Raw genomic sequence first — 22,965 nt, forward strand, 5'->3', positions numbered from 1 at the left:
AATTGTTTAGTTTTTGGTTGCTGAGCAGGGACCCACCAGTGATGGTTTTATAAATACATGCCAAAACAAACTCATTTCATCTTGGCATATTTTTAGAGGGAGCTGCATATATATATTGACTTGTTCAAGCTACCTGTGGGGGAAAGTTTTTCAAATCTTACAGATGCCTGATTTTATACTTAATCTAAACCTTTTATCTTTTGTTTATTTGCAAATTTTGACTTCGATATAATGGCATTCCCAGCTTCTTAGTGAAAACTGGGAACCAAGATGAGGATCATGCTAATATATCCTTGAGCTCTCACCTCACAGCTCTGAAATCATTCTTCACTAAGGTGTGATCAAGGAAAAAGTTTTTTCCCGTGAAACTGAAATCAATTATTCCAAAGCAATTTTCTGAAAACCTGCATTTTTTTTCAGTTAATTCCAGAATGGAAACAAGCAAACATATTTGAACTATAAGCTTCTACTGCATGTTTATATTCTGCAACTTCCTTAAGACCAGGAGTCTCCAAGAGGTCTTATGATGAAATTCATTTCATCCAGTGAAGCACATAATAAGTGGAAACAGTGAGAAGTAATTGTCTGGACAGTCCATTCAGAAAAAGAGGGTAAACACAAAGGGCCTCTCTGCTCATCAGGTTTCTATACAGCCCTACCCGGTGATGTTCTGAAAGCTGTCAAAGAGCTGAGGAGAGAGAAAAGGTCCATTTACAGAGTTCCCAACTCATCCCATGGCATGGGAAGTAGATCCTCAACTGTTCAAGCATGTCACATACATCATATCCTTACCCATAGTTACAAGAATGAGCTCCTATCCTCAAGTCTACTCCAGTGACATATCAGATGCTTGTGTTGTACTTCCACCATGACATTAGAGAAATATTAGCTGATTATTTTAGTCAGAGGCAGCGCGATAAGCCTATAGTTGATTGCATGTATACAAAGCAATACTAGATTGCCATATCCTCATTTTTGTCTGGAAAACACAAACATTTTAATGAATATTGGTGGTAAATAATAAATAATACTCAACACTATGTTTAGGTGGTCTGTGAAGGTCCCAGTAACAGCTGGATAGCTGCAAGAGCTGATGGTTTCTGAAAGGTGTTTTTAAATTGACTAATGAAATTTTCCATAACTATCAAAACATAAAAAGGAAAAAAAAACCTCCCCTTAGGAATTCCTTCATTCCTCCAAAGAAGATTTTCCAGGTCCTGCAATTTATATTAGATTCTAATATTCTATTTTTCCACATTGAAATATATATAATCTATAAGTACACAAATACACACAATTACTTTATACATTTTTAGCTTATACATAATTAGAGGGAGAAAAAAGCATTTTGGTGAAAAAGTGACTACATAGGAAATATATTTCTCCCATTCTGCAGGATTAAGCCTTATCAAGAAATTTTAGAACAGATGTCTGAAAAAAAATAAATCACTACAAGATCAACTCACAGCATGCTGGAAGTACTGATCTACTTGTATGTTTACCTTAGAATAGAAAATACATTATTTTAGGAGAATCAGTGCTCTTTAAAATATAGATGGATTGATTTACCAGACCTAGCATCTGCTCCAAGATGTGTTTGTTGTAATTTCAAATCACTATCTTCAAGTTAAAACAAAAACAAAAACAAAAAAACCTACAGCAGAAAACAAGCTAATGCAGGAAGTACTTGAAAGCAGCAAAATTTCATTGCTAGACATAGCTAATATGCAGACTGACCTATAGGTATGCTTGTAAGCACTGCTTCCCTAAAAAAGTATCAGAGAACTAATGAAATAGCAATCTTTCAGAATTAATTTAACTTGATCCATCTTTCTTAGCTTAAGTTAGATGGATAACAAATTTACTGCAGACAGGCTTTGGTGCTAAGAAGATAAACAGAAATGCTTACAGTTATGAACTAGAAATAATGCTGTTAAAGTTGGTATGTTGTAGAGAGAGTGGAGATTTGTATTCTACATTTTTGCAGAATTAAAATTTTAAAGAATTTATTGTAACAGCTGATTTTCTAACAGAAATGGGCTGCAAGCTTCCATGTAAAACTTTCATCTTCTAATAAGATCATTTACATGACATTTCCTTTCAACTTTTGAATTTCCACTGCTCCTTAAATGCTTATGTACACCAGATAAGCTCACCAGTGCTATTCTAGAAACCATCACAATTCATACTAGAGTGATTCAATTTATGGATACCAACTGACTAGCAGGGTGCAAAGTGCTCCATTTTCTGGAAAGTAACAGTTGTTTAAAGAGAAAAAAAGATAAAATCTCTTTTTTCAGTTCTTCTCAGTCTTTTCAGTTTGAAGATACGAATATGTAAAGGTGTAACAGTCAGATCTATTTCTGCCTATTTTCAGGGTCATGCCACTATATTTCCTTAGAATAATGATTAAATTAAAGATGTCCGTGCCCATAAATCATGCCACTATGGTCCAGATGTGTTTAAAGAAGCTCTCACGCTATTCCAGTCAACACAAACAAGACTCAAAAAGGACCAGGGTCCATAGCTAGAAGATCCTGGTGTACACCATTTTCCCTAGTTTATACAGGAAAGCAAAGAGTCAGTGTAAATTGTGGTATAATATAATCAACAGAACAGAAGAGAAATGATATTTGCTTCCTTTATTTACCAATTAGAGCAATCACATTATAAAATTTTTACAGACAAGCACTGCATTTAAGTAGAAGATACCTGCATAAAGAGGAAAGGGCATTTAAAATGAGATAATCTAATGAAATCCTCAGCATATTAAATAAAACGATAGGCTAGTCTTGCATTTGTTGGTACTCAAAAATTAGAGATTAAATTTGAGATTAATGATACTTTCACGCTTCCAGAGGACTTCCTCCATATGTAGTCTATCAATATAGAAACAAAACAAAATGAACAGGTATAATGGAGGGAAAGTTCATTTCAGTGACCTGTTCTGAATGTCCTCTTGGATGAAAATTGGATTGAACCTTAAGCCTCCATTGATGTTGTGCTGCTCAGAACAGAGGAATAAGACATACATAACCTGTGAATAGCTGCCCTATATTGTTGTTATTTTAAAAAAAAAAGTGTATGTAGGACCATAACTTATAACTGTTAAAAGTCTGCCACAAGAAAATGCCCTACAAGACAGCAAGTTAAAATTGATGATGCTGGGAACTGCAGCACAAAGCTTGATTTTTTAAGAAAATCACGTAACAAAAGTGTTGAGGATGAATAAGAACTACTTAAAGAATCTAATTAATGGTGTTTTTAATAGGTGTCAAAAATAGACAAGGAGTTTGTCCAAATCTGTTGACTAGAAGTATGAACAAAACAGAAGAAATATGATTAGCTATTTAATATCTGAACAGCAACATATGTTACTGTTCCAGTCCCCCTTGGACTTCACTATCAGACGTTCTAATTCCATTAACAAAAGTTCTGAAGCACAAAAGTTGATTTTGACAGCTTCACTTCAAGCAATAGACTCATATATGTGTATTTACTGGAAGTTACACATTTCAATCTTTTTCAGATAGTTAGATGTGGCAGACAGATTTTTGCTCCATTGTTCAAAATGGTGCTAGCCAAGCTAATCCAAAGCTTCAAGCCAACAGAGGCAATACATATTTTCAAACCTTATGAAACAAACTGACCATTGAGTTTATACAGAATTCAGGTCTCCAACCATATGAAACAGGTTGTTAATTGGAAAGAATTAGTTTTCTGCCTACTACTAATGTGAGATCCTGTGGCAAACAGTGTTCCACACTTTAAAAAGATTACTGTTCAGCAATCTTTTTATTTGCTTCATCAAAACTGTAGACGCATACTTTTCATTTTCTCAGAAATATAACATCCTAATAATATTTTCCTCCATGTAACATTAATAGCAATCACATACTAGGAAAATAATAAAATACCCTGTACATAAAATGCCTTGAAAAGATTTGTCTGAAATGACTGTATGACATTAGGGAGGCAAGACAGTCTTTATAATTACAGTTATATTGACAAATATTAGCTAAGCATAGAGAGGCTTATCTTTCTGGACTTCATCAGAGGAATATGTTCACCCATAATAGGATTTGGGTTTCAGAGAACTAGGCCCTGATTCTGAACTGCTGTTTATCAGACCCTACCTCTACGGAAGTCTAGTCTACATTAGTGTTTTAGTTCCCATCAGTGTGAAGTAAACTTCATCACTGCCTCAACTCCATAGAAACATAGAATGGCTTGGATTGAAAGGGACCTCAAGGATCAAGTTCCAACCTTTCTGCCACAAACAGGGTTGTTAGCCACTAAGTCAAGTACTAGATCAGGTTGCCGAGGGCCCCACCAAACCTGGCCCTAAACACTTCCAGGTATGGAGCATCCACAGCCTCTCTGGGCAACCTCACCCTATCTCAGTAAAAGACTTCCCCCAACATCTCATCTTAATCTCCCTTCCTTACGTTTAAAAACATTCTCTTTTGTCCTATCACTATCTACCTGTGTAAAAACTCTCCCTCATGTTTATAAATGCCCTTTTAATATTGGAAGGCCACAATGAGGTCTCCCTGCAGCCTTCTCTTCACCAGAATGAACAAGCCCAGTTCCTTCAGCCTGTCTTCATAGGAGAGGTGCTCCAGCCCTTGAATCCTTCTCTGGACCCTCTCCAAAAGCTCCATATCTTTCCTGTGTTGGGGGCCCCAGAGTTATATGCAGTATCTGGGGCCTCACATGGGCAGAACAGAGGATGACAGTCACCTCCCTTGCCCTGCTGGCCACCCCTCTTTCTGATGGAACCCAGGATACCATTGGCCTTCCAGCCTGCAGGTGCAAACACAAACTTGCTTTGCTTTGCATCACAAAGTGATATAAGGGTGCCTGAACTGGATTCCTCTTGAATGAAATTGAAAGATAATCTCTGAGAGTGCATCTAATGCCTTCCATTAGTTCACTGCTGTTCATCCAATGGGACCTGATTAGATTCACTTCAAAGCAACCCAACTAGCCTCCAGAAGTGTACAGCACAGAGATCTCATCCTAATCACTTCCTCTTTTACCATAGAGATTAACTTATATTCTGCCTGAGTATTTATCATTGTAGACATAAGAATGGGAATCCAGATCAAGTTCCCACAGTTAGCATTTTTTATTATCTCCTGACATACTGACTTGATATGCTAACAGCATAAGTCTATTTCCATGTGTAACCATACCCTCACTGCATTTTCAGCATAATTGGCATCTCCTCACCACTCTGACATTGCTCAGCACAAACACTGTATGGCTGAAGCTGTAGACAAAGTCATTCTTCACGCTGTCCCACAGCCATACACACATACAATAATATATAGCTCTCTCTGAAAGTAATGCCTCCTATCTATTTCCATGGAAACTACAACAGATACAAACAGCACAATAAAACTACTTGGTAGAATACATTCTCAGATAAAAAATACTATTTCTCAACATAGTCACCACCAGCAGCTATGCCATGCTTGTAAAAATCTGCATGGCTGTCTGGAACATAGTTTGTCTTTCACAATACCATCACCACTGCTGAAATGCACCATCCGCTGCCTCACTGTGCTCACATCCACTGTTTGGTCTCCATAGACATTCAGCAAGTGCTGATGAATGTCAATAGGTAGAATTTTTTCCCTGTGGAGGACTTCAGTGCCACACCCTTGCTTCGTATGCACTTCCATGTCAGATGCTATTCTACCCAAATGTCCCTCTGTGGCCACCTGTTGCATGGCAACAAATGCAATGGAATATTGGCGGGAAGGTTCAAGCTGTACTGCCATGCCAACAACGTCTGCCTCTGACGTGGGCCAACATAAGAAAATAGGAGGCATTGCCTCCAGAGCAGCATTCACAGAATATTTTATTAAAAAACAAAACAAAACAAACAAACAACAAAAAAAAACCCCAACAAAAACAGCAATCTCATATTTGTTAGGTCTACCACTAGAAGTAACACATTTCATAGGATCAAGCACTTAGTCATGTGAAACTATGTAATCTCTCCTAGTGAAAAAGTATAATGATACCACTTAGATTTCCATGAATCAGTAGTTCCAATTATTTCAGCAGAAATACTGAAACCACATTTTTCTCATTTGTTTACATATTTGAATGAATCACATTATCAAGTCAATGTCAGCTGTCACTTCAAAGCAACCCTAGCCTCCATAAATGTTGTTCTAAGTGTAACTGTCAACCGACTATTGAACTAGACAGCAATAGATGAAGAGAAATCAGATTTATTTAATAAAATCATTACTAAGATATTTAGCATTATAACTCCTTTGATGTACATTAAAAAGAAAATACAGCTTATGAATAAAGGTAAAATTGGAATATTCATTTTAATGATTCTATCACAATAATTTTCCAAGCCCCAGACACATTAATAGGCTAATAAGCTTTTCATCAAAAGAGTTTATTCACATCTCAACTTACTTAACACCATTATAATCATGCATTATATAATTTGTCATTGATCACTGGATAGTTGAACTTTGCACTGCCTGTCTTTCTTCCTTGCCTGAAGACAGATGAAAGGAAAATAAAAAAATTGCAAGTAAGTCATCCACATCTCATCAACATCCATTGATGCTGTTGATGATGAAGCTGCATAAGTAAATGCTATAATGAATGACAGGCAAACAACAGCTCTCCCAGACTTCCAGTTTTATAAACCGTGTACAAAAATACTGTGAAGACAAAATGCTGTATGCATTTTGTGCATATGCTGTTAACACTGTGCTCATTATTAAATATACTAATTCAATTTACTTATATTTTCTGGAACTAATAAAAACATTTCTAAAAATGAAGACTTTATCTTTGGTACTTCCTAACCAAAATAATTTTTTGAAGTACTGATCTACACTATTTTCAGCTCCTGAAGGATACCTAATTAGCATAAGGTGTAGGGACACAGTGATGTTCATATAGTTGACTAATTCAGACTCCCAGACCAAGAAAAACTATACTGAAAAAAGTTTTGAAGATGAAGAATTACACAGTGTTAAAATGTAGTTAAGATGGAACTAAAAGGTTCCAAAGAAAACATCTTCCTTTACTGCATATCACATAGCACTGTCTTCTACATGTTCAGTATGTAGCAAGTTAATGAGGAGGGATATGATCAAGATCTAAGACAACAACTAGGAATACATCTCAAATGTACAGCAAAGCTGAGAAATTCCTTACTCATTTTCCCATACGGAGACAGGAAAGCTTCAGCATAGCAAGACTGGTAATAAACAAAAACCAACAGGAGAAAAACTGTGCTATTTCCAGTAGGTGATAATCACAGTATATAAAGGTTATTCAGTACACAGATCTACAGAGGTGCAAACTGCTCTCATAACAGACTATGCCCATACTGTTCTGTTTCTCTTTATAAGCACAGCTTATTACCCACACATTCTGCTCCGAAGCCCCTTGCCACAGTGGGCATACAGCTAAGAGAATGGATCCACTAGTATCAAGCCAACACACATACTATTTAAAAATCCCTTACTATTCTGGAAAATGTACATTTCTTACTATGGTTTTATTTTCTATACAAATTCTGGTAAAAGAAATCCACGTTCAGAATCTATCACTGAAGGCACTTCTGAAATGGAGCCAGGGTTTCTAGCTATGATTCAGAAACCCTACCATGATCCTATTTATGGAATAGGAGAAAGCACTCCTATTGCTATTCCTCCTACTGGGTTGCTGCTTTTATTGGTCACATCTAGCCAGCTGCAAATGAAATGGCAACTCTTTTTCAGTCCTAGTTCTTCTGGCACAAGGAGGGGAAGTATTTGCTGACTTTTTGCTCCATTACACTGCAAGCCAGGAGTGGTCATACTCTGACAGTAATTCTACATGGAAAAAGTACACTGACTGCATCGCTTGGTTATTGTTCAGCTTCCACACTGAGTAATGCTATTATGTGAATATTTTTGTGTGAGAGGCAAAAGAAAATGGAAAATTTACATTAACATTCACTTAAGACACAAAGCCTTTAAGCTCTTTCTATTTCATTTTATGTACATATTTTAAGGTCCTGTATTGGTTGCTACTCTATTACCATATTTTTGGACTAAACGCCATAGTCATACTAAGTGTCTGCAACGACAGGAAAGAGCCCTATGCTTATTTATTTATTTGTTTGTATTAAAGGGTGTATCAGATGTTTTGTTTTACATTGTGGCTTTTAGGCAGAAGAACTAGTTTTTGTGATTTCCCCAACTGGCAACCAGTGCCCATATAAGAAGTATGTTTATCACTTCTTCCTTAAGCAATGCTTATTTTCTGTCTGGAGGAGGATGCAAATATTTTAAGGGATCAAAATAGTCAGCTAATATTCAGTCACTCTTCCCAGTTTACTGTATGCAGAGCAGCAGTTTCATAAAATGTATCAGACCGTTTTATTGACAGACTGAAGAGAATAACAAGGAAAATGAGTGATCATAGAATAAGAAGAAAGGGTAGACAGGGGCAGTCAGGGAGGCTCTCAGCACCATTTCAGCTAAAAAACAGCAGCTAACTGGCAGCCACGGAGCTTTTCAAAGACAATCCTTGTGTCACTGGGGATTCAGGTAGTGCAACCATGGTCTTTGATGAGCTCTCATGGCAGAAAATCACAATTCTCTGGTGCAACAGAATTACGCCCCCCCCCCCCCCCCCCCCAAAAAAAAAAAAAAAAACCAACCCAAGATTTATGCAAGCTAAAAATTTCTATAGATATCTCAGACACACAACAGTAAGTACATAGGTCACTCTGAAAGTAATGTTTGCTATTTATTTCCATGGAAACTACAATAGCTGCAATGAGCATAATAGCACTATTTGATAGAGCAAATTCTCAGCTACAAAACACTGTTTTTCAACACAGTCACCACCATTAGCTGTGCATTTTTGTCAGCAATGAACAAGAAGCTGAACACCACGCTTGTAAAAATCTCCACTAGCAGTGTTGTCTCACTGTTTCACAACAACTGTGAAGGTGTCATTGCTAGGTAAGTGTTGCCCACACAGTCCAAATTTCATTGGCCCAAAAGGATATAAGTCTGAAGGCACTAAATCAGGACTATATGGTGGGTGTGGTAGGACAGTTCAGCCAAGATTGTCTGTATGTTCCATGATCTTCAAACTGGTGTAGAGCCTGGTGTTATCATGCTGCAAGAGAAAAGCTGTCTTCTCTGGCCTGGCCCTTGAGGTTTGAGCCGTAAGCTTAGCACTGCAATGGAGCAGTCAGAGTCGATGGTTTGTCTGGGTTTCAGGAAAACCACAAGGATCACTCCTTTCCTATCCAAAAAGACAGAGAACATCGCTTTACCCACAGAGGGCTGCATCTTGCAGTTTTTCTTCAATCAGGAATTCATGTCACCACTCCATGGACTACCATTTTGACTCCTGCTTGTAGTGGTGACACCAAGTCTCATCACTGATAATGATGTGATCCAGGAAACTGTCACCTGCAGCCTCATATTGATTCGGGAGATCCTGAAAAACTTGCATATGGTGTTCTTTCTGTTCCTGTGTGAACACCTGTGGGACTCGGTGCAAACTCTGTGGATATTCCAACATTGCCGTCATTGTTTCCAATGCATATTCAGCTCTGTACACAGTTCCTTGGTCATAATCTGACAACTCATGTGGATGAGCTGATAGAGACTCTCTTCATATAGTGGTGTGACAGCTGTTTATGGCCGTCTGGAACGTGGCTTGTCTTTCATATTGCTGTCACCAGTGCTGAAACAAAACACCCGCTGTCTTAATGTGCTCACATCAACTGTTTGGTCTCCATAGGAAGCATCGATGAATGTCAGTGGGTGCAATTTTTTCCCTGTAGAGGAATTCAATGACAAACCTTTGCTTCATACGCACTTCCATGTCAGACAACATTTTACCAGAATACCCTTCTGCTGCCATCTCTCACACAGCAACAAAATGTAATGGAATATTGGCAGGAAGGTTATTCCAATATTGCCATTCCAACAACATTCACCTCCAGTGTTGTGGACCAACATAATAATATAGGAGGTATTACTTTCAGAGCAGTCCTCGTATTTTCCTCAGCATATTTAAGTATAACAGGTTTAGGAATGTTTAGCAGAATGCTTGGACAATGTTCTTATTTTCCTGTCAGCCTGAACACTTCTGCTCCACTGTTGAAGTCTAAGTGTCACATTGCCACCAATCGGGAAAACACTGAAATCCACTGTCAGTGCACCAGGACTAGTTAACAAATGCTCACAGAGTTCTCTTTTCTACCAAAGCAATTGAACAGCACTACTAGATGAAACTTATTGAGAGTTTATTTGGTTGAACATTTTATTTTTGTGTATACATTTTTTAAATATTTCTCCTTAAAAATTGATCACTCTTTGAATACAGAGAATGTTAATATTTTGGGGTATGTTCACATTAACACTGCATTAATATGTCTTTGAACAGAAAGTCTTTGAGTTTGTTCATCACAGAACAGGCAATGAAAACACGTATCACGGATTAGTATAATAAACCAGAATAAATGCTATGTGCTTATAGAATCCCTTCCTGAGTTGGAAGGACTCATAAAGATCACTGAACTCCCGCTCACCCAAAAATCAGACCATATGTCTTAGAGCGTTGTCCAGAAACTTTCTGAACTTTGATAAGGACGGTGCCATGACCCCTGGCCCTGGGAGCCTGTTCCAGTATTCAACCACCCTCTCTCTCTTCCACATACACGATCAATTTCTACTGCCAACTGTCATTTGTTTCTGAGTAAAAGACCATGTAAGCATATTCTTCACACGATTCATTTGGAATTCCTTAATTACATAAAACTCACTTACATGGATATAAATATTTCCAAATTATTTGCAATGCAAATCACTTTGCTATCATCTCCTGCCTTTCACAGTGCCCAGAGTTTTTAATGATTTTTTTTTTGGCCACAGGGCAAAGCACTGGTCCAAAAGCACTCTCTGTCACTGTTAACGTGCCAGAAGTCTTTAAAAACACCTCCCCATCAGCCCTGCTGTCACTGTTACAGTTTACATTCAGTAATAGAGCTTTCAAACCTTCTGAAGTTTACAACAGCGTCCATGATATGTACCACACCTTTTTTGCACACAAAAGCAATTATTCACTTGATTCCTATTACACTTGCCTTTATAGTGATGTTTACCATCATTAATGATATAAGCTACCGATTTACAGCTTTCACAAACAACATGCCTCTAGCCCTTTCACACAATGTTTGCAGAAGAAATGTACTGTGCCAATGGGTTAAGTAAAGAGAGAAAATGTTAATTTAGGTAAAATCGAGGGAGAAATTTGGTGCCTGGCAGGGGATTGCTACAGGGAGCTACCCATACGCTCCACCAGCCGGAGAGAAAAAGATGCAAGTGTTAGAGACAAGATCAGACACTGTAGCTCTTCCGTGGACTGGGCCTGGAGGCACACACACACATTTTTGGCCATATTCTGCATGTTATATAAATCATAGTGTATTTACTATGTGTGCAATGAAGTCTGAATAGGGTAGGAATAGAACAAACTCATTAAATACACATTTTACAAGCACATGTGTGGTACGAGTGACCGCGTCAGATATAACATGATTAACAACCTTCTCCATCACTGAAAATATATATTTTTCATAGAACTGGGGATTTCTGCAAAGTTGTTATTAAAAAAACACTCGAAAGCTTTTGCCTTTGTTGTTAAATTACATCACATAGAAACATGTGAGGCAACAAAATAATCAAAAAGAAAAGTTATGGTCTGCTAAACAGTAGCATGGCTTACCTATCTGAAGCATGATCTAATGATACACCTATTCAGATAAGTGCAATTATTCATTTTAACAAGTTACTTTCTCTTATAAAAGACCTTCTATTCCGTTTACTATTTTCTGTATAAGAGATACATGAAACAAGAACAGAACTACTGAAGCACTGAGACCACAAGATGGTACAAAGCAGCAGCTCTGGATAAGTATGCAGTTCACTTAAATTACATAACACAGGAAAATTAACAAGTGTGCTTAACATTTTGTACAGAGTATGATTTTTCCACACAGCTTAAAGCACATTCTGTACAGCAAACTAACATTTTCATTTGCATTCTGTTGTTAATTTGCTATCATAATAGCATAACTTAGTCATTTACAGCTGAAAAAAAGTTGTTATCACAGTCATGGCAATAGATGTTTTATGTATAGATACATTTCCCACTTTCCCAGTAACCCAGTTTCAAATCTTTGTTCAGCAATGCACTTTTACAGTAGTTCATACTGTATCTACATTTTCATGTCATACAAAACTTTAGGACTCTCTTCTGCTTTTGTAAGAAAGTCATTATATTTCTTTATAGGCCTTCCGATCATCATATGACTTTAAAATAAAATTGCTTTAACCTCACAAAGTTTCAGAAAATAGCCCCTTTCTCACTACTTGTTGAAGTATAAAAAGAGTATAGTCCAGATGTCCTAAGTTCATCTATAAACCACAGATTTTATCTGACTGTAATATGAGCTAGTAGTGCTTCCAAACGTTTAAAAGTTTGCATTTATCATTTACAGACACTGTTATTCCATACTGATTATTTGAAAGCTAAAGATGCAACAGGATCCATAGACCCTGTGTTCTGCAGCAATCTGTGCATTTGTCTCTCTTCTGTGCATGCCTGCTTCCCCATTTCTCCTTATTTGCCATCCCTTTCAGCCCATATTTAGGCCTGTGCTTAGATCCGTGCTTTAGATGTGTGCTTACCTTAACAGTGGACAATTGCAAGAGTTAGAAATACTTTTTGTAGAAACATTTCAGCTTTTGCAAAGAAGCTGAAACCAAAAAATGCCTCTTTGAATTTCAAATTCTGTTGGAATAAATTCCACGTACAATGTGAAAATAACTTTGATGTTTGGAAGTTGCACAAATTACTGTTCACATGTATTAGTGTACACAACAAATTTAATTAAACCAAAATCTTAACTACATGGAAAACACCAACATGACTTAAATTGCTTTTAAATCACAGAATCATAGAATGGCTTGAGTTGGAAGGGACCTCAAGGATCATCAAGCTCCAACCCCCCTGCTGCAGGCAGGGCCACCAACCTCCATATCTAATACTAGAGCAGGCTAGTCATGATCAGAGCAGTATTATTCAACTTTCAAAAAAGAAACCTGAAGTTTTAAAATTAAATTCTAGAATTCTATGCTTTTATAAAAATGTAATGACCCTTCACGCTCTATAAAACCAGTTTCATTAAAAATGACTTCTTCAATACGTTAATGTTCCCCATTACATAACCAACAACATAATTAAAAGTCTCATTTATAATCCAGTCTGTTGCACTTGAACCATTACCTTATGCAAATATTCACCCAACACAGTGAAATAATACAAGAACAACAAGGAGCAAGTCAGTGTCACAACCTGGAATTTTGTGTTTACAACTTTGGTGAAAGGTACATGCTCACTGAGAGAGCCTAGAAGTAATTTAGCCACATACAGTAGCAGGAATGCTATCTTTTTATCAAGCCTGAAGATGAGAAGAAAGAAAACCACTGCTTTCTTTTATACGGCTGCAAAAGTCTGCTAAGACTGGCACAAGCAAACTGAGATGTAATAAGGAGATACTGAAATACAAAGCACTGTGTTTTGGCATCATCTTGGTTCTCACAAAATTAAATCTTGTTCATGACAGCGTTATAACTCCTTTTCATACAGTATGTAACTTCTGTATGACTTCCTCTTATACAGTTTGCTATTCTAATTGCTTTAATCAAGCATACTCTAAGACAAAAGCTTGAGTTTGTTTTAATTATAACAGGCACTTCAGTAAAAAAACTAATCTTAACCAGGCTTTTAACATTTGCATAAGGACAGATTTCATGAGTAGAACAAAGGAACTAGTAATTTCATAGCATTACATAGATAGATGCAGATATCTATGTCTTTTTTTAAATTCAATGCATTTTCTAAGTACTAGTTTGCAAGAGAAAAACTAAACCAATAAAACAAAATGGTAGAGAATGGGGAAGCAAAAAAACTTCATTTATCCTCTATTATTTCTGATGAAAATGTAATTAAATGTTGCAATTAGTTGTTGAGAAATTCCTTGCTAATTTGATCTAAAAATAATGCCTGTCAGGCAGAAAAATCTGAATTTGCAAATTTGTGATAAAATTCTCATCTCAATTCATTACACTTTTAAATGAAACACATTTTACAAAAGCATACTATTAAGAGCATTTAATTAAGAGCTTAGTAAATGCTCAAGAGCTTGTACAGATATCCACTGCTTTGATACTATCTGGTCCAAGAGTTCTAGATGCATTGGTCAGCAGAGGCCAGTTTAGGTTTATTTCCTAAGTACATCCATGGAATGCAACTTGTGCATTCCCTGAACACCATTTTTGTTGACAAGCAAATTATTATGCTGTGGTTTTCAATCAACTTACACATAATTCAGCAGCCTAAGTGCTACCCTGCCAGTCAAAGTTCAGGTCCTCATCTCACAATTTTTGTAACAATTCAGTTTTGAACATGCTAAACATTGGCTTTGTTAAGTTTATTTTCACATATTTAGATTAAATACCTGCCACATATATTTCAAATTAACAACCATTAAACATTTCAATAGCTTTGCAAGCTATTTAAATGAAAGAGGTGATCTCAAAGAGATTACAATTTAACATATAGACACCATAGAATAAGTAAGCAAGAAGGCAAAAGTGAAAGTAGTTTAAAACATACAAAAACAATTAACAAGAGTCATATGAAGTTTTTCTCAGCAATTATTAAAATTATAAGCAAAGACTGATTAACTCAAGAAGGAACCATGGTCAAAATCTAGAAAGCAAGGAAGGACTGAGAAGGCCAAAACAAGGAGTGGAAAGTTTCTCCATCTTTCTTTTTAATGCATGGATGTAAACAAAACAAAACAAAACAAAATGAATATATATATATACATATATATAATATGTACTTTTATATATATAGATATATTTTAAAAGGACATCAGAGGAAAATAGAAGCTTTCCTTGGTCAACTTTTATGGGTTTTTTTTTCAGATTCTTTTAGCACTAATAACACCAAAATGTTCCAGTATGCAAACAGACTGTCCTGAAATAGCAGTAATGTAAATCAAACTCTACATTGCCTGTTAAAATATACACAGTGAAGGAGGAAAGTAATTTATATTTTACTTTCATTTATTGTCCTCTCTGCTTAGTGAGAGAAAACATTCTTAAATAAGGTATTTTGAATGTAGGATACCATCTACAGAAATCATAGAGATTGAAAGTAAGAACAATATGTGTTTTAAAAATTATACACTTGTTATTGTTTAGTTTCTTAAAGTACCACATAATGAAATGGCAAATTTGGAATCACAACCAAGCATCCTAATTTTAGTGACACTTTCAACTTGGCACACTCAGAAAGAATACCTGACGTCAAGAACTGTGTGTAAGAGCATAGCTACAGGAGGCTGTACAGAATATTTAGATGTCAGTGTGTGAGAAAAGTAGTCATGTTATAGAAAAACAGGCCTGGGGCATTTATGTCTCTGAATCACTGCCAGGATCAGCAGATAGTCACTGTTAGGAAGATGCCACTCTTTCTGCACAGCCCTCAACTATCACTTCACATCACTGTGAGAAGAGCAAGATAGCACAATTAAAAACAACAGATGAACAGAAAACAAAAACAAAATGCAGTTATTCAACACAAAGGAAGGGATGCCTGCATTTTGTGAAGGAAGTTTGCTATGTATTTTATGTTTAACTTTTAATTGCCTCATATTGTTTGCTCCGGTAGCATACATAGCATGTATTGAGCATTAAAGATATCAGTCCACAACAGCATCAAGTAACCCAAAATACAAAACTGATATACATGACTGTGAATAGGAAGATTATTTAAATCCTAACTGTATCAGAGGATGAGTTTGAAAAGCTGTTGTCACTTTAAGTAATGGAGTATTTGAATTGCCATGCAGGGCCAAAGCACTACGAGGAACAGCTGGGAGGTGGGGCAGGTATTTTATTGTTAAATCTTCATGTAGATATTTTTCCAGAGCTAAGACACTGAAGATTTCTTTTAATTAAATGCCACAAAAAACTGGCTGTAATTAGAATGGTTTGCACAATATGTTTGGAGCATGTAGTATGTTTTTTTTTTTTTTTAACCTTTGGCTGAGTAAACAATATTACTTACCTGGATGAGGGAAAACTTGGGTTAAAACTAGGATCTTTAATAATCCTAACAATAGGTTTTGTTATTCTATCCATTGCACACGTATGATTACTATGCAAAGGAATCAAATCCAGCATTAGCATGAAACTACATTCAGGATTAAAAAAAAAAAAATCCAGACAGGTGCAACATACAAAGTTTTTAAAATATAAATGTTTTCAATGTGACATAAATTGGGAATTTCTGATAATGCCAACACAGTGCTCAATTGGAACTAACAGTAAGACTCGGTATGGGTCCATTTAAGGAACTATAACTCTAATAAACCCCAATACAGTAATATTGGAAAAATAGAATCAATAGCAAAATCATTGTGAATGCAATTTAATATTCATTTATGAACAATTTACATGCTGATTTCATGAAGACAGCAAACTTACTGTGATAATATTCATTTCTTACATATTGCCTCCTACCAAGAAAAAACAATTAACACATAAGCTTCTTAATCTATTAGCTATTCTTACTCAAACTTTACCTATCACTAAGTACCAAGAAAAATCTGTTCTGTTTTATTAAAGTTCACTTACCTGAAAAGTATAAAACCGGGTCCCATTAGGAGGATGCACTTTAGGAGAGGCAGAGACAGTGTTCATATCTGAGAATATCATTTCTGGTCGCACAGACAATACAATCCACAGAAAGCTATAGATGCAGAGTAGAGTGCTACGCTCAGAGATAAATCCTTTCACACATTTAGGAAGGCAACTGTACAAAATGCAGTCTGCCCCATCCGTCCAGAAATACAGTGACAGTGTTTTGAATGCTCCACTCCTACATCCGTAAGCTAAGCTGTAAGGTCATTGCTCCCTGACCTTTAGCTAAGCCAGCCCTTCAAAATATGCAGAATGCATAAAAATTAGGAAAGCCGAAGAAAACAGAGCTAGAACCTACAGTACGTGGAGCTTGTGAAGAATCTGGCAGTGCTCAGGACCTGCCCATCTGTTCTCACTGATAATCACCTCCCTCCGCCACAGCCTTTGCAAAGTGATTATGCTAAGCATCCCAGTTAACCAATAACACACAGTTTCATTTCAAGCAAGCATGCACAGTGAAAAACAGAGGATCTCTTCCGACTAACCTGAAGCATGCCTGCTGTTCAGGTTATAGATGTACTTGATAACAATAATTTTAATGTTTCAGTTGCCGACAGATCTATTAACACATACTAGCAGGCTTTAAATAACAAAGAGGGTTTTTGTTTTGACTGTCTTGCCTAGATTTAAGAAATAGCTTACTACTCTCCAAATTGGTATTTCATATGTATATAGTATATATATATATTAAGTATATATATTTGTGCTACTATGGACTGCAAATAGTGAAAAATAAGTATTTCTGAGAATATGTACAGAGTTAGAATCAGTTAAAGCATAACACATGTTGAAAGCCTCTCTTTTTTCATTCTTTCCTAACGTCACTAAATACGAGGTTGAAATTTTTATTCAGTGCCTAAAAGTGCTACACTGATACAGACTTACAGCTTAGCTTTTTAGTTTTGCACAGCATCTTTGAGAAGAGTTCTTTTTAAGGTCAAGGATTACGCTAGGAACACCTGCACCGAATATCCAGAAAGCATCCACTGCGTATTTTTTCATGCACAGACCATCTGAACTACATGAAGACATTAAAGAAAGCAATATTCCAAGAACTAGAAACTTTTCTAGAACTAGAAGCAGCAAAAACTAAGTGTTCCTTCCGCTAAAACTGAAAAATAGGATTTTAGGAAAGCATAAAAAAATCTAAAGAGATTCGAAAACTAACTTCAAAGGTTCTACCAAGCAGTTTGTATTTGATTCATAAGGTTTAAAAGGGAGACAGAAACCACTTAAGAAATGTTATTTTCAAAATGAAACTTGTCAAAAACCTAAAAGCCCGATGAATTATCAGGCTGCTTGTTTTGTGTTCTGTACTATCTTAATGCTTTTACCAACTGAAGATAATAGTTTCTAAAGAGAAATGCCTATGAAAGGGGTTTGGATAGTTTCAGAGATGTCTGCTTAAATGAGTAAGCCAGTGTAGTGCATAGCAAATTAATCATATTTTGTAAGCCAAAGAGAAGAAAAAAAAAATCCCTTTAGATCCTAGTATTGTAAAACATTTTCTTATAATTACCAAGATATTGCTTCTATATCATCTACAGAACCAAAGGAAAAGTACTGCCTGTAACATTTTCTTGAGAACTACATTTCACATAATAGATTGTACTCCCCTCTTTGATTTGCCTTCGAGAAGATCTAGATGCAGGTATTGGCAAAGGGGTCCCTCAGCTGGTCAAACCAAAGATAGAGGATTTCTGCTAATCTGTATTTAGAACCTTACATTCTGAGTGGATACTTTCTCCTATACAATTTACCTTCCAAACTTCCAGTGCAATGAATAAATGCTTTTCACAAGCGTAACGTTATTGCTGTAGCTGGACTTTGTAGCTCTTTATTTACTTGTCAAGGGCTACCCATCTTCTTCAGCAGCAGCCTTTCACTGGGGACTCTTATTTGGATTTCTGTTTACTATCACTTAGCTGCTCATTATTTTCAATAAATTGCTGCTTTTCAAAATACTGTCCTGTATCATTTGGCTTGCCTACTCAAACAGTGGAATCTGCACTTAGACAAACCTTTTGGTTCAGTGAAACACATCTTAGCTCTGGAAAAGAGGCAAGCATTATTCCTGTTACTCTCCCTCTCCACAAGCTTTCACCTCATGTGAAAATGTGACCAGTAACAACTGTGTATTTTCCTTTAGCTCCCAGTGAAATAGACCAACCCATTTTTGCAAGACCCTCATGGAATCTGAATACAGTTTCACTGTAATACACAAACAACTTGGAATCGTTTGTGTAATTATTATTATTATTATTTTTCTGAAAAATGTGTAATCAGCCTCCTCACAGGAATGGATCGGTCTAGGTCAATTTGGTAAAGAAAGTATGACTCGATGCGTGGCAGAATGCATGCTCACAGTTCCTGACAGTTACAGGCATGTCTCAGAAAAGCCAGCAGCCTCATAACTAGGATTCAGCAGTCTCCTTGGAAGAAGAAGCTGAAACCAGGTCTCCCATGTCTAATTGAATGTCACAACCACCGAGCTAAGTACCAAGCATCTCAGCCCGAAAGTAAGCAGAGAGTGAAACAGAACAAACAGAATAAAGAAAACTGAACAGATCCAAAAGGACAAGGAGAGAAAAAGACCTGTGGACCACAACTATCGTTCAGTGGTAGAAGTGCTCATAGAGGATCATAGGTAATCCCAATTCAAATACTTGCTACAATGAGTCTTCCAATTAATGGTTTAATTATTCCATTAATTGAGTTTTAGTAGAGGAAAAAATATCTCCTAAATGAAAAGAATATAGACCCAACATCAGAAAGAAGTGTGAGATGTGCTAATGAATTCCCTTAGATGGCTCTATTTCAATTATTTCTTAATCTATGACTTATGAAACTCTTAGTCTGTGTTATATGTGCTATATTTACCTCACATCTTAATTGAGTTATTCTCTCCAAATCCTACAGTATGGTTTACTATTTTAACTAATATTTTTTTGAGGTTTATTTATGTCTACACACACATCTACTTATAAAAATCATAGGTTACATATCAAAAAAAAAAAAAAAAAAGAAAGAAAAAGAAAGAAAGACTATCTATATATCTAACCATAATATGAAGTACTTTGGAAATTCAGGCACACTGATACACTGATAATGACTGTAGAGACAAGATGAACATTTAACTGGCAAAGCACATTTTATGCTAGTGCTTTTTGAGATACAGTTTCTCTTCAGATTATGTAGTTCTGAAAACCAGATGTTTTGAGTTAAGATTTAAATCACCAGTTTTTATTAAATTAGATGAGTAATTACCCAGAAACAGGGACTTTATATCACACACTGTTCTCGTCTTTATCAGGGAAAACCATGTTAAAGAAACATGCCTACAAGAGTGACAGTGTGTGATTCTCAGAACATTAGAGAATTTTCAAATTGAACTTAATCCTCACCACTTTTATTTTGGAGTGACAGAAACCCAACTAAGTATTCAATATCTACAATACAATACCATACTTGAAATGACGTTTCTGTTGCAGACATCAAGTAGAGGAAGTATCTGCTTTAAACAGAGAACTATTAATATTTAAAGAGTTCTGATCTCCAGCTATTAATGACTGAAAAGATGTTAATCCTTTACCACAGACCACACAAAAGGTATTCCAATTGCATATCAACTTACAACTGTGCTCATAAAGTCAGACATCGTATCTAGTTGTTCTCCATATCCACATTAATTTACATTTTCTTTTTAGTTGTATGACAAAGGTGTTTTTTAGTTTTCTACCCACCAAACCAGACAAAAAACATATGATCTGACAACTCAGTACACCTCAGTATACATTGAGTTTCAGAAAACTAACCTCTCCCAGCTGGTATAGCTCCGAGAAGTGGGAAAGAGAATAATGGAAAGGGAAACAGTACAAAGATGTTTTTGCTCCCTATCAGCTTTCTGCTACAAGCACAAAACCCTTTTAGATTTTTAGAAATAGATCACCTTACTATTAGTGAGGTTTTTATTTACCTTTCACCAGGTAAAGCATATAATTCATCCTGCTTCTATAATTGAGAATCGATTATCAGTACTTTTCATTATGGTCCTGCGTTGAGTATTCGTTGAATATACAAATACCCATGCTTTTACAGAGGCAAGGGCCTTTACACGGGCAAGTGTTGGTACAAAATCAATATGAACTGATGAGCCCTATTTTAACCTCAAATATAAGAATTTTTGTAATCTATAAGGGAAAGCACACTGCAGAACAAAACCTCATCTGTTAGATGCGAACTATTAGCAAGCGTTATGGATAAAATGTGTAGTCCTAACAGGTTTATGCAGTACAATAGCCGCCCTTTCAAGCACAAGAACAACTGAAGCTTTCAGAGGAAATGCATATATAAATATAATAACTCTGTTGTACATAATGGGACATTTTACTAAGTACTGCAATTACTCTGAAAAAACACACAGCACTTTCATCAGCCAGTCAACTTCAACCTGTCATAATTATTTATCTTATTAACAGCAAACTGCAGAACTAATTTTTGAACACTATGCTACAGAAGTCCATTAAATTAAAATCACTAATTCAAATATCTAAGTGAGTTTATAAAAAAAGGATCTAATCCACAATATATTTGCTAAGTCTCATAGGAGGCCAGTAATGAGCAGACGTATGACAGGGGTCAGAAATGGGTCCAGTCCTGTTTAACATCTTTGTGAATGATATGGATGATGGGGCAGAGTACACCCTCAGCAAGTTTTCTGATGGCACAAAACTGAGGGGAGTGGCTGACTCACCAAAGCACCATGCTGACAACCAGCAGGACCTTGCTGAGGCTGAAGACATGGGCCAAGAAGTACTTCAAGCACTTCAACAAAGAGAAATGCAGAGTCTTGCACCTGAGGAGCAACAACCCCAGGCCCAGGACATGCTGGGGGCCACCTGGCTGAAAAGCAGCCTTGTAGAAATGGACCTGGGGTCCTGGTCGGCACAGAGTTGAACATGAGCCAGGAATGTGCCCTTACCACTAAAAAATATCCCAGGTTTCATTAGGCAAAGTATTATCTGCAGGTTGGGAGGGGGGGGGTGTGACCCTTCCCCTCTGCACTGGTGAAATTGCACTTGCAGTGTGCTGTCCTGTTCTGGGCCCCTGTACAAGAGATACATGGAAAAAGTGCAATGTAGGGCCACACAGATGAAGAAGGGACTCTTTTATGAGGAAAGTCTGAAAGAGCTGGGACTCTTTAGCCTAAAGAATGCTCAGGAGGGATGTTACCAATGTACACACATACCAGATGAGAGGATGTAAAAAAGACAGAGCCAGGGTCTTTACAGTGATGCCCAGACAAGTGGGAAAGGACAAAAAATGAAATGTACCAGGTTTCTCCTGAACACTAGGAAGCATGTGTTTACTGTCCAGGTGACCAAACACTTGCAAAGGATGCCAAGAGATATTTTGGAGTCTTTCTCCTTGTAGAACTTCAAAAGCTGTCAGGACATGTTGTGGAACAACTAGATGGCTCTGCTTGAGCAGGGGTTGGTCGAGACGGCCTCCTGGGGACCCTCCCAACCTCAATTCTTCTGTGATGCTGTGAACCTATCATGTAAGCAGTCCTTAATCAACAATCATCAAATGTAGCCACAACACAAGTGAATCCCAAAGACAAAACACTTGATTTTTTCCATCTATTTGCTTAGGCATAAGCAAGATTTCCTTTCCTTTTGTACATTCTAGACAGGTGACTGATGACTACAACTAGGACTAAGTGGCAGTGGTCTAAAACATCCTTGTCATCACAGGTTTGAGAAAATATTTCTAACATTCTCAAGAATTTTTGGTTACAGGGTAGTATCTCTGCCTCCTTTCTTGCATGGTTCATTAAAACTGGGGCGAAACATCCAAAGTACCATTCCTTATTTTTTAGAACAATTCAATTATTCAGTGCTGGATCTGTTTCCTCGATACAACTTGACTATCAGCAAATCACGACTGTACATAGAAACACTGGTAGGTAACTGAAATGAACCTGATATAAACGCTGCTCTATCTATTTTTAAGTTATGTGTTGATGACAATGACTCATAGAGTGAATCTAAAAGAGAAAGTGAATGAAAACAATGTCTGAATATAGAGGAGAATATTTTGATCATGGAGCATAATGCAAGAG

At 36.7% G+C, this 22,965-nt stretch overlaps 1 protein-coding gene across 21 annotated transcripts in view; it reads right to left on the reverse strand.

Moving 5' to 3' along the window:
• The window catches only part of PPFIA2 (PTPRF interacting protein alpha 2), a 301,624-nt gene that overhangs the window by 182,656 nt on the left and 96,003 nt on the right, over window positions 1-22,965 (reverse strand). For 5 of the 21 annotated variants that reach the window (XM_040667667.2, XM_040667660.2, XM_040667642.2 and 2 more), the window contains exon 1: window positions 16,776-17,195. The exons of the other annotated variants lie outside the window; for them this stretch is intronic. In XM_040667667.2, coding sequence (XP_040523601.1) covers window positions 16,776-16,856 — 81 coding nt within the window. In that variant the 5' untranslated portion in view covers window positions 16,857-17,195. Of the gene's footprint in view, window positions 1-16,775; window positions 17,196-22,965 lie in introns of those variants that run through there. 21 annotated transcript variants of the gene reach the window in all.

Source organism: Gallus gallus, chromosome 1, assembly GCF_016699485.2.
Source record: "Gallus gallus isolate bGalGal1 chromosome 1, bGalGal1.mat.broiler.GRCg7b, whole genome shotgun sequence".
NCBI classification, from domain to species: domain Eukaryota; kingdom Metazoa; phylum Chordata; class Aves; order Galliformes; family Phasianidae; genus Gallus; species Gallus gallus.